Source organism: Chiloscyllium plagiosum, unplaced genomic scaffold (genome assembly GCF_037043375.1).
Source record: "Chiloscyllium plagiosum isolate Xiang-an unplaced genomic scaffold, Cpla_swu_hap1 HiC_scaffold_24, whole genome shotgun sequence".
NCBI classification, from domain to species: Eukaryota; Metazoa; Chordata; class Chondrichthyes; order Orectolobiformes; family Hemiscylliidae; genus Chiloscyllium; species Chiloscyllium plagiosum.
In genome coordinates this window covers 8,397,691-8,410,470 of record NW_028270162.1, presented here as the reverse complement: position 1 = coordinate 8,410,470, position 12,780 = coordinate 8,397,691, and the positions used below count along the sequence as shown (strand labels likewise).

Genomic DNA, 12,780 nt, shown 5'->3' with positions numbered 1-12,780 from the left:
CAATATTGCACCTCAGTGATTAACTAAAATAGACCTGTTCCAATTCTATATGCAAAACCATGTTAGAGTTGCTCTTTAAATAGAAGCAAGCAGAAAATCCCAAGGCAGCATTCCTTCTGTCAATCCCATACAGAACTCATATTCTCTAACTGATGTCATACACAACCCCCAATAAAGTGATTTACATCATTTTCCTTCTTTAAACCAATATGGAAACTATTTCCAATCTGTGCATGATTCAGGAATAAAAAGGATACAAACCTCATCTTTAAAAGAATTCATTTCCGATATCAATAATCAGAAACAGGTCCATGCCCAATCACAAATATTGGACTTCTGTAGAGGGGTTATATAAATTATAATTTGAGAAAGGTAAAGGGCTAATTTACTAATCAACTCTCTTCGCTATATTAAGAGTTTATCAAAATTAATTTTAAATACCATGCTCATCTCTCTAACAATTGGGAGAAAGTGAGGACTGCAATTGCTGGAGATCAGAGTCTTTTTCAGCACGACACTCTTCGACTCATTTCTCTAGCATCAAATGTCAGATTTCATTATAATGTAATACAATTTTAAGCACTGAAAGCTTCTGATTTCTTGCCAGTGTGATGATACTATGGCTTTTTACAGGTGTATTTTGTCGTGGTATTTTTATGGAAAGGTTCAGAGCCATAAATGCCAATCAGTCTCTCCAAGCCAATAAAGTAAACTTCTTGTGAGGCCATGGTTTTTTTTTAAAATGTTGGACCAGCAGAAGCCACATGAATGGGTGGAGTCAGGTTCCCACAAAACCAGGGTTTTAGTTTAACTTTCAGCAGTTGTTGCATTTTGAATTTGGCCGTGGAATTAGTTTCTTTTCCAGAATTTTCTGTTACAGAGAAAAGGTGGGGTTCTCTTTCTGCTGCCAGAATCGCATGTGAGACAATGAGTTTTGCTGATTTTGCCTTTGCCAAGTACTGTATCTGTTTGTGAGATGTTCCTATATTGGAACAATTGCTGTTTGGTAGTTAAATAATCCATTATTCTGTTAAGTTTTCCATTAAAGTTAAAGTTAGACTAAGTCTTCTTTCTTTAATTGCAGGGTAATAATAAAGTGTGTTTTGCTTAAGCTGGGTAGTGTGACCAAACAAATTACATCTGGAACACAGCACCTATACTTGCCTATATATTGGATAAAAGTTAAGATTTAGGCTACCTCCTAAATTTGATCTGGTGTTTGATCTAGTCCACAACACCAAAAACAGGCCATCAGCCTGCCCAACTGTTATCAGCCTTGCTTTTTGTTCCAAACAATTAGTCTACGATCTTATCGGGACACAAGTTCCACTGCAGCAGAATATGTGCATCAGATGCATTGAAAGAACTCAGCTGGTAGCACTCAAGTCAGAAGGTTGTGGATTCAAGTCCCACTCATGGCTCTGTACATCGTAGGCCAAATTCTGGTGAAGTATCAAGGAATGTCTCACATCGTGCCTGGGTCAATATCTATATACCCTCAATCATCACCAGAAAATTAGATTATCTAATCCTTGTCACACTGTCTGTTGAAGCTTGTTGTGCAGATTTTGGCTGTTGCTGTTCTTAAGTTATAAAGTAATTATACTTCAATTGTCTGTAATGCACCTTTGAGGTGTCCAAAGATTGTGAAAGGTGCTGAAGAAAAACATATTTTCATTTCTGAGGTGTGTCTGTGCATCATGACATAACCACCAACAATCATGGAATGGAAGTGCTTCCTTTTAAGGAAAGATAAAACAAACAATAAGGTGCACTTGAATCTGGAGGTGCTAAATATTAAAAACTGGTCAATCACATTTGGAAAGCACAACACAATCTCTAGAAGTACTAAATCAAAGCCAACTTGATAAGGTTTGGACAGCTGCCCTCAAGGGAAAACAAAAGGAAAGTAAAGAGGTCTCCAAGCCCTCTGTTTCTTCCTCTCACCTTACATTGAAAAAGGTGAGTTTAGAGATACCCTTGAGGAAACAGAAACAGATTAACAGATTTTGCAGAGTAAATCAGAGGTTCAACTTGACACAAGAACAATATACAAGATACAAGTTCTTCACACTTCTTGCATATATGGAACAGCCTGCAGGGGGAGTTTGTGAAATCCCAGGATGATACAGATATTGGCAGTAACGTTAATCAGCAGTATGGGGCAGGGGGAAGAAAGAGAGATGTAAATTTGTGAATGTGGTGCACATGAACACTTTATTGCAATCTCATTGCTGAATGTTTTCAAAAACATAGTAGTAGATAGGAAGTGACAGGCTTACTAAATGTCATCATGTTGGAGGTGCTTCATAAATGTAAGTCGTTGTAGTAGTAAGTTATGGTCATGGAGACTGCTTAAAAGAGATTTCCTGAAAATTGTACATGGATAATTTACCCATTATAAGCAGCTGGAAACATGATGCAGCAGGTCATGCTATCAGACAAAGCAGGTGAAAACTATCATTTACAAGATTTCTCTCTCATTTTGTAAGGAGGTTTTAAGCCTGATTTTAATTTAATCTTCCCAACTCTCTCAACAAATCAATTGTAACACGGAGTAACTGATTAATAAATCTGTTAGGTCCAATCACCAATTGGTGATGGGTTAGGGTTAGGCTCTTGGCTCATCTCTCATCTCCCAGACCATCCACAACCTCATCACCTCTGGGGATCTCCCATCTACAGCATCATCTCCCAGACCATCCACAACCTCTTCACCTCCAGGGATCTCCCACCCGCAGCCTCCAACCTCATTGTCTGTGAATTCTGCACTTCCCGATTCGACCTCCTACTGAAGATTCACAAACCCGATTGCCCCTGGCGACCTACTGTCTCAGCTGGTGCCTGTCCAACCGAACTCATCTCTTCCTACCTCAACACTGTCCCGCCCCCCTTAGTCCAGGAACTCCTCACCTACGATCGTGACACCACCCACACCCTTCACCTCCTCTAAAATTTTCATTTCCCCGGCCCCCAACGCCTCATCTTCAACATGGACATCCAGTCCTTGTATACATCAATCCACCATGATAAAGGTCTTCAAGCCCTCTGTTTCTTCCTCTCACGCCACTCAACTAGTACCTTTCAACCGACACCCTCATCTGCCTGGCTGAATTGGTCCCCACCCTCAACAACTTCTTCCAATCCTCCCAATTCCTCTAAACCAAAAGGGGTAGCCATTGGCACCCAGCTATGTATGCTTGCCTGTTTGTCAGATACATGGAACAGTCCATCTTCTGCAGTTACACCGGCACCACCCCAACCTGTTCCTCCGTTACATTGATGGCTGAATCGGCGCTGCCTCTTGCTCTCACGTGGAGGTTGAACAGTTCATCAACTTGACCAACACCTTCCACTCCGACCTCAACATTCACCTGGACTATCTTGGACACCTCCCTCCCCTTCCTGGGCCTCTCCATCATCATCTCTGGCGACCAACTAACCACAGACATCTACAATAAGGCAACCGACTCCCACAGCTACCTAGACTGCACCTCCTCCCACCCTACCTCCTGTAAAAACGCCATCCCTTATTCCTAATTCCTCCGCTGCATCTGTTCCCAGGATGACCAATTCCACCTCTTCCAATTTCAACATCTTCCTTATTTCCACCCCCCCCCACATTATCCCAGTCCTAAGCCTCCAACTCAGCACTGCCCTCCGGACCTGACTTACCCCTCATCACTTTCGCCCACACCTTCATCCACCTAACTTTCACCCAACACTGCCAGCCCCATCCCCCTCTACCATTTATCTCTCAGCCCCAGCCCACAAACCTCATTGCTGATGAAGAGCTTACGCCCAAAATGTCGATTGTCCTGCTCCTCAGATGCGGCCTGACCTGCTGTGCTTTCTCAGCACCACACTCTCGACTCAATATTACAGGCACAAAAATGTAGCCGTTACAGTAATGGACTAGTTGCAAACTTCCCTAATGACAAGAGATAAAATGCTATCATTACAAGGTGGTTTGAATTGAATTTGAATAAATCTGGGTACTTGTGGGACATGCAAACTCCTGCATTTTCATTTGAAAAACAAGTAAGTTATTCAGGAATGGTAACTGTCCCCAACCCCCTCCATCCAAAGCTGGTCAGAACTACAGGCAATTCTACATATATGTGTGGACTGTACACTGGTGCCAACAGGAAGATTGCCAGCATTCGCCATCATTACTCCATTAATGTCTTTTGGGAATTGATAAACAATAGAAATCTTGAAGTTGCTCTCAACTTTTAAATGATTAAAGTTGCTGTAAAAGCCCATAAAATGACACCTATGAAGAGGGAAGTAATTGGGCCTTTAATGGCACACTAAGATTACAATTAGTGTCAAACAGCCTCATTGGCCCAGAGAAACAACTTTTACATTTTCAGAATGTCAAACTCCTCTATTATGGTCAAAGAGATTCAACATATTTATACATTTTTTTCCCAAAGAATTTAATGTTTCAACTTCTAATAATCATGCAATTTTAATAATTGACCATGTTATTTGAAAATTAAAAGTGAAAGTGTTTATAATTTTCTGTTATATTCTCTGACAAAATACTTCAACAAAATGGTTGATTATGCTGTTTGAAGACCACTACAGCTGGACTATTGGAGATTCTGTTGACTTGATACCAGATTTGAAGTATCAGAGAAATGGAAATCAACACCATTGTTTTGGTTGGCTAACATTTTAATATCCTTTGGAAATAGTTATACAACCATTCCAAATAAACTAGCAGCGTCCCATGATTACTTGGGGCGGGCGGGGGAGGATTGGTAATGAATGTAGCGTTTTGAGAAAGTGTGTGTGAAGGTCACATAATGAAGCCATGATGTGGAGGTAGCAGTGTGGACTGGGACTTGGGGGGACAGAGTTAAAAATCACACCACATCAGATTATAGTCCAACAAGTTTATTTGGAAGTACTAGCTTTCAGAGTGCTGCTCTGTCATCGGGTAACTAGTGAGGCAGGATCATAAGACAATTTATAACAAAAGATTAGTGTCATTCAATTACAATGGTGTATTGAACAAACCTAGATTGCTGTTCAGTCTTTCATCTTTCAGGATGGGTTGCAGGTTTTGGTTCATTAATATGCAAATCCCAGAATTTCTTTCAAATCACTTTCTCAAGACAACTTAAGGTTTTATAGAAAAAAAGACAATATCTCAGCTCAGACAAAACATTAAAGGTGTGAGGTTAGAGTCTGTCTGTATCCTAAATCTTCAGTCAGATTTGTAAATTTCTACTTTGAAAATAGAACCAATGTATGGATTGACTACCAGGTTATGTGCTTTTTGAGCAAAAGTGGAATGGATCTGCAAATGGAAATACACCATGACTTGCGTGTGCACACGCGCACAAGCACATATCGGGGGGGTTGGGAAGAGAGAGGGGCATGTGCATGAGAATGTGTGCATTTATATATGCTTGGTAGAGTGAATGTGTTACAGATAAGGTTGAGAGAGGGTGTGTGCATGGTATATGGATGTGTGTCTGAGAAAGCATGTGTAGGAGGGGGTCTGCGTGAGTACGCTTGTGCGAGAGTGTATAGTGTAGTGAGGTCACATGACATGAACTGAAGGTTCCAGTTGAGGCCATCCTCATGGGTTCCAAACTTGGCTATCAGCCTCTGCTCACCCACTGTGTTGTTGCTTATCCCAGAGTCTGCCCCGGAGGAAGGTCACCCGATGATCCAAGGCAGAATGTCCCTGACCACTGACCTGTTCCCCAACTGGGAGGAAACATCTGTCTGACAATTTTTGCATGGTGTCCATCCACTTGTTTTCATAGCTTCTGCTTGGTCTCACCAATGTACCATACTTCAGGGCATCCTTGCCTGCAGGTGTATGAGATAGACAACATTGGCAGAGTCACGAGTACCTGCAGTGTACATGGTGGGTGGTGCCCCCATGTGTAATGGTGGTATCAGTGTCGACACACTGACACGTTTTGCAGTGGTTGCCATGACAGTTGTACAGTGCTGTGGTTGATGTTGTCCTGAAGGCTTGGCAGTTTCCTGCGAACAATGGTCTGTTTAAGGTTTGGTGGTTGTGTAAAAGCAAGAAGTGGAGGCGTAGGGAAGGTCTTGGCGAGGTGCCCATCCTCTTCGATAATGTGTTGCAGACTACGAAAAACATGGCGTAGTTTCTCCACTCCTGTCTGACTCAAGATTGGGATACAGACAGACTCTAACCTCACACCTTTAATACATTGTCTCAGCTGAGAGGTCGCTTTTTTTTATATAAAACCTTAAGTTATCTTGGTGACTTAGAAGTAGTTCTGGGATTTATATATTAATGAACTGAAACTTGCAACCCATTCTAAAAGATGAAAGACTTAACAGCAATCTAGGTTTTTCTCAATATTTCATTTTAATTGCATGGCACTGTGATGCTTTGTTATAAATTCTGTCTTATGATCCTGCCACGGTAGTTGCCCGATGAAGTAGCAGCACTCAAAGCTAGTACTTCCAAATAAACTTGTTCGACTATAACCTGATGTGTGATTTTTAACATAATAAAGCAACACGGCAATAGATCTCAGCACCTTGGCTGGGGAAAGATGCAAAGCTAAAGCTAAAATTCCTGATCCCGATTATGACTGAGTTGAACAAATTAGTTGAGTTCAATATTTTAACCAAAATTTATCATCGAGCTCAAGTACAAAAGAAGTGTGACATTGTCTGAGACAACTGCCTTTTTAATAAAAGTCTGTTTTGCAAATCTGGAAGAGCTGTTGGCATGTAAATATCTTAAATTAGTGAGGATTCAAGAATCAAAATCCTTCAGTAAAGGGGAAGAGATTAACATTTTTGGAAAAAAATACTGGGGCAGAAAAATATCTTTAAAGAATTGGTCCATAATTTACAGAGTGAAAAGGAACCAATTAATCTTGGTATTGCACAACGAGGAAAAAACATACTCCATGACTCACTCAGGGCAAGTGTGGATTGCACTCAGCAGATTAAACACTGCAGCAATCTTTTCCCCAGGGAAGGGAGGAACACTATTAACTTTAATCATTAGTTTCCATAAAAAGTAGAGGGCAGCACCTGAGCAACTCTACACAAAGACATAATTTATAACCAGCTTACAAAGAAAAAAAATGATTTAGAGGTCACAAAGTGCTACTTTAAAGAAAGCACTCCATTAAACACCAGTCAACCACTTAGTGAAATCCATCATGATTGTTACAGCAGAAGATTGCATTTAATGTCAAACATTAGCATTTTCTTTGATAGCTGTTCAAATGCTTAAACTATACTATAAAAACTCTGTTCTAATTGTGACAGATACATTACTGATTCTAAGGTGCTGCTTACACATGTGTCTTGGAAAGCTTTCCCAAGGAACCATTAAAAGGGGTAAAGACCTTCAAAACACTACATTACACTTAATGTGCAGAAGACATAATATAGTCTTCTGCACATTAAGGGCTGGACAAAGGTAAAAATCACACCACATCAGATTATAGTCCAACAAGTTTATTTGGAAGTACTAGCTTTCAGAGTGCTGCTCTGTCATCGGGTAACTAGTGAGGCAGGATCATAAGATAATTTATAGCAAAAGATCAGTGTCATTCAATTACAATGGTGTATTGAACAAACCTAGATTGCTGTTCAGTCTTTCATCTTTCAGGATGGGTTGCAGGTTTTGGTTCATTAGTATGTAAATCCCAGATCTTTCAAGTCACCTTCAAGATAAGTTACAGTTTAAGTAAAACCTTAAGTTAAGACAGAATTTATAGCAAAATATCAGTGTCATGCAATTAAAACAATATATTGAACAAACCTAGATTACTATAAATTCTATATTTTATGATCCTGCCCCACTAGTTACCTGAAGCAGTGGCCTGAAAGCTAGTACTTCAAATAAACCTGTTGGACTATAACCTGGTGTTGAGATTGGTGAGGAAGGTAGCTGGGAATGAGATAGGTAGGTGAAAGGGGGGTGAAAGAGAGAGAGGTCAGAGAGGAGGGTGGAGCAGATAGACAGGAAGGAAGATTGACAAGTAGGACTGTTCAAGAGGGCAATGCCAACTTGGAAGGTTGGGACAGGGATAACATTTGGTGGTGGTGGGGTGGGGGTGGGGAGGGGAAAGAGGAGAGAGAAGATGCGGATGAGTAAACTGGTGAAATTCATATTGACCCCATGTGGTTAGACGGTCCCAAGGCAGAAGACAAGCATGCTTCCTCCAGGCGTCAGGTGGTTAGGGTTTGGTGATGGAGAAGACCCAGGACTTGCATGTCCTTGGCAGAATGGGAGGGGGAGTTAAAGTATTCAGCAATGGGGCAGTGGGGTTGGTTAGTCCAGGTGACCCAGAGATGTTCTCTGGGATGATCCGTAAGCTGGCGTCCTGTCTCCCCAATCAGGTGCACCGGATACAGTAGATGACGTGTATGGAAGTACAGGTGAATTTCTATCGAATGTAGAAGGGTCCTTTGGGGCTTTGGACAGAGATGAGGGGGTAGGTGTGGGTGCAGGTTTTGCCCTTCTTGTGGTGGCAGGTGAAGGTGCCAGGAGGGGAGGGTGAGTTGCTGTGGTCAGTGGGGGGGAACCTGACAAGGGAGTGGGAGGGAATGGTCTCTCCAAAACACAGATAGGGGTGGGGAGGGAAATATCTCCCTGATGGTGGGGTCTGTTCGTAGGTGGTAGAGATGGCAGAGGATGATGCAATGTATCCGGGTGGTGAGGGTGGGGTGGAAGGGGGTTCTGTCCTTGTTGTTATTGGAGGGGTGGGGTTCACGGGTAGAGGTGAGGGAAGTGGAGATGATGTGCTGGAGGACATCTGGGATATTCTAGGGTGGAATTGGGCCTCCTGGGAGCAGATGCTGAGGAAGCGGAGGAATTGAGAAGAAGAGATAGCGTTTTTACAGGAGGCAGGGTGGGAGGGGGGGGTAGTCCAGGTAGCTGTGGGAGTGGATGTCCGTGCTGAGTCGGTCACTGGAAATGGAGATGGAGAGGTCCAGGAAGGGGAGAGAGGTGTCCGAGATGGCCCAGGTAAACTTGAGGTCAGGTGGGAAGGTGTTGAAGTTGATGAACTGTTCAACCTCCTCGTGGGAGCACAAAGTAGCACCGATACAGTCATCGATGTAGCGGAGGAAAAGGTGGGGAATGTGCCAGTGCAGCTGCGGAAGATGGACTGTTCCAGGTACCCAACAAAGAGGCAGCATAACACTCCGCTCTTTCAGTGAAGACATACAAGAGTGGAACTAAAGTGGTTCTTTGCTATGAACAACCAAGAGAATAATGTTTTTTTGAAAAAAAATCATTCAACTGCTTGGCAATTTTTAGCTTTAGCTATGAATTTCTAAATAATTATTTGGGCATACAGAACTTAAACATTTCATCCTGCACTAATTAGAATTAGGAAGAAGTGGGTTCTGTGGGCTTCCTGCCAACCAATAGGTTGAGAAAAAAGCTATAGAATTTATTTTATGAAAAGATACAAACATAACAGAAGCCTACCTTAATTATATATCTCAACAACTCTAACCTAAATTAAACTGTCTATGTGGTTTCAAGTCCAATTCATAATTTCACAATTCCATCAGGACAAAGTGCAGCAGACAGGCACAAAGAACGACTGATGACTGAACCTATTAATACATGCTGTGGCATTTCTGATAACAACCCCAAAACACCAGCACACTCTGTACAATATGTTATGCAATTATTCGAAAAAGGAGTACAGCTTTAACACAAATTGCCTCAGGGTTGGTGAGTGTTAGCAGTGGAGGGGAATAACTTAGTTAAGAGAAGGTCAAACATTATTTCACTCTAATTGCCCTAGAAGGCAAGACAGAAGTTAAAAAAAAGATTGCATTTCTATAGCATTCTTTCATGACCTCCAAGCATTTCAAAGTACTCTCCAGCCAATGCCTCATCATTTTAGTGTCTCATCTGAAAGATGTCGCCTCCAACAGCCCAACAACGTGCAGTATTGCATTAATATGCTAGCCTTTATTTCAACATATCTCAACAAAAATGAGGGGTAGGCCATTTGGCCACTTGAGTCTGAAATACTATTCAACCACTCCATAGTTGATCAGTCTCATCTCCACCTTCCTGTACGATCTCCATATCCCTTAAATTCCCAAACATTCATTCACCTCTATCATGATATACTCAAACAGTCTCCAAAATCCCAAAGATTCAGAACTCGAGTAAATTTTTCATTTCAGTCCTAAGTGGCCGAACCATCATCCTTGGACTGTGACATTTAGGATTCGCCAGACAGCATTTCATTTCAAGCCCATCCCTGGGTGCATGAGGGCATCAGGAATCAGCATTGTATTATGTAATTTAAGCCAGACCAGGGGTTCACATTCTCTGCATCATGGTGGAATTTGAATTAGTGACCGCTGCTCATCCAGTAACTGAAATATCACGTTCATGGAGTTATTTTTAAAATATGTTGAATCTGCAGGAAAGACAGTTTGAGGATTGTCAATTAGCTTTGAATCAGATCAAACAAAAAAATCTTAAAATGTAAACAAGGAAACAAAAAGAAATTTCAATTATTTTCTTGGACATGTGGGAAACAGGGTCAGGAAGAAGAATCCTGGAATTCTATGAACATTAAAATCAGGAGAACAATGCTGAAGGAATTAGTATATCTGCAGATACTTGATATTGCTGCAAGAAATTTTTCCATTAAACCAAAGTAGAAGAATTCATGTCCCAGTTAAAAGGTAGAGAGGCATCAGGTCTCAGACCAAAGACTTGGCACTGCAGTACCAGGAGAGATCTGAATTATTGGAGGTGTTGTGTTATGGATCAGATACTAAACCAAGACCACATTTGCCATCTGAGGTAGAATAAGACAGGAGCATTGCTGAACAAATGCAGGTTCATAGTTCCTTGAAAGTAGAGTTACAGGTAGAAAGGACCTTTATTGGTCAGAGCAGTGTATAGGAACAGGGAGGTCATGTTGCAGTTGCACAGGACATTGGTTGGGCCACTTTTGGAATATTATTTACAATTCTGGTCTCCTTCCTATCGGAAGGATGTTGTGAAACTTGAAAGGGTTCAGAAAAGATTTACAGTACAAGGATGCTGGAAGGGTTGGAGGGTTTGAGCTAAATGGAGAGGCTGAACAGGCTGGGGCTGTTTTGCTGGAGCGGAGACTGAGGGGCAACCTTGTGAGATTTATAAAATCATGAGGGGCATAGATAAGGTAAACAAACATGGACACTTCCCTGGGGTAGGTAAGTCCAATACTAGGAGGCTTAGGGTGAGAAGGGAAACATTTAAAAGGAACCTAAGCAGCAACGTTTTCAAGCATAGGGTGGCACATGTATGGAATGAGCTGCCAGAGGAAGTGGAGGAGTCTGGTAAAATTACAACATTTCAAATGTATCTGGATGGGTACATGAACAGGGAAGGTTGAGAAGGAAATGGGCCAACTGCTGGCAAATGGGACAAGATTAGTTTAGCATACCTGGTGGGCATGGCCAAGTTGGACCAAAGGATCTGTTTCCATGCTTTACATCTCTATGACTACTTGAAGAATAAGACAGCTGTCTTGATTTTCCTGGTTAATATTGCTGCCGCCGCCACCACCTTCCTATCTCCCCCCCCCCCCCCACCTTCCTTCCCCCACACCCCACCTTCCTTTCTCTCCCCCCCCCCCCCGCCTCAATCAACACTGCTGAAGGTAGACAATCCAGTCAATATCACACCACTGCTTGTAGGAGCTTGATTTGTGGTTCCAAAAATATGTTGCAAATGAGTACACTTCAGAAAACTTACCTCCCGCTGCAAAGTACTTTGGGTCATTCTGAGATCAAAAGAGGTGCCTTAAAAATGCACATTCTTTCTTTTTAAACTGAAAAAAATAGCTCAGAACATCCAAACTTGCGAGAGTTAACCATCTCAACATCCAAACGCTGAGAAATGTTTTACTAAATAACAAGAGCCTGGATGAAATCTGGAAAATCCAGCAAACAGGATATGTCATTTTTTTTTATAAACAAGCTAAGGAAGCAAAATAAAAAAGACTTAATTCACCTTGCCCTGTGTAATGGAAAAATCTATTGCCCCTTTCCTTTTGATCAGGAACAAATTAATTTCAAAAGAAATGTATAATTTAAAGATAAACAATCTTCCACAATCCCGGGGCTCTTTATTCTTCAGAGAATTTACAGTCAGTAATAACTTTAAATAAGACTCTGGCTTCCTTTTGCCAGGGGGACAATGAGGCCAGTTTTACTGAAAGGGAAACTGACTTATCCTCTCCTCCCCTTGCCGTGGGAGCAGCTGCTGTCAGCCCAGCCTCTCTCCAGTCCTGATCCCCGAGGCCTCACTCACCCTTTTTCCTGCCGATGGTCCACTCGCTGTTCACGAGCAGGATGTGGCTCTCGCTCTCTCTGTCGATGCGGCTCAGGCGGCCCCAGGCCTGGCTCTCCAGTGACTGCATTCCCCTCCCCTCCCCTCCCTGCGGGCCCAGACCTCCGCCGGTTACCTCCTCATTCACACACACCCAGGGACAGGGACGACAGGACACGCGCAATCACTCCACAACAACCCCCTTTCACCAGGCCGAGCCGGCCTCGGTGTATCACTCCCCTCCCCCTCCTCCCTCACAGCTGACAGGGTGAGTCTCAGAGTCACCACCCACCCCATAACCGGAAAGCACCAGTCCAGGCCCCGCCCCTTTCATCCCGCCCCGCCTCTATTGGCTGACCGCGCTCACATCCGACACTTCGGAATGGTGAAGCGAGACGTCAATCACATCAGACACACAGCCAATGCGCACCGCATTGACGTAAGCCGCGCCTTCC

The 12,780-nt window shown here is 42.6% G+C and overlaps 1 protein-coding gene across 3 annotated transcripts in view; it reads right to left on the bottom strand.

Annotated features, from left to right (window-relative positions):
* Nucleotides 1-12,471, bottom strand: part of chfr (checkpoint with forkhead and ring finger domains, E3 ubiquitin protein ligase) — a 48,413-nt gene extending 35,942 nt beyond the window's left edge. The window contains exon 1 of one of the 3 annotated variants that reach the window (XM_043715443.2): nt 12,308-12,471. In XM_043715443.2, the coding sequence (XP_043571378.2) occupies nt 12,308-12,416 (109 nt within the window). In that variant the 5' untranslated portion in view covers nt 12,417-12,471. Of the gene's footprint in view, nt 1-5,028; nt 5,099-7,602; nt 7,673-12,307 lie in introns of those variants that run through there. The other 2 variants (XM_087999872.1, XM_087999873.1) reach the window with 2 other exon arrangements.
* Between the last annotated feature and the right edge of the window lie 309 nt (nt 12,472-12,780).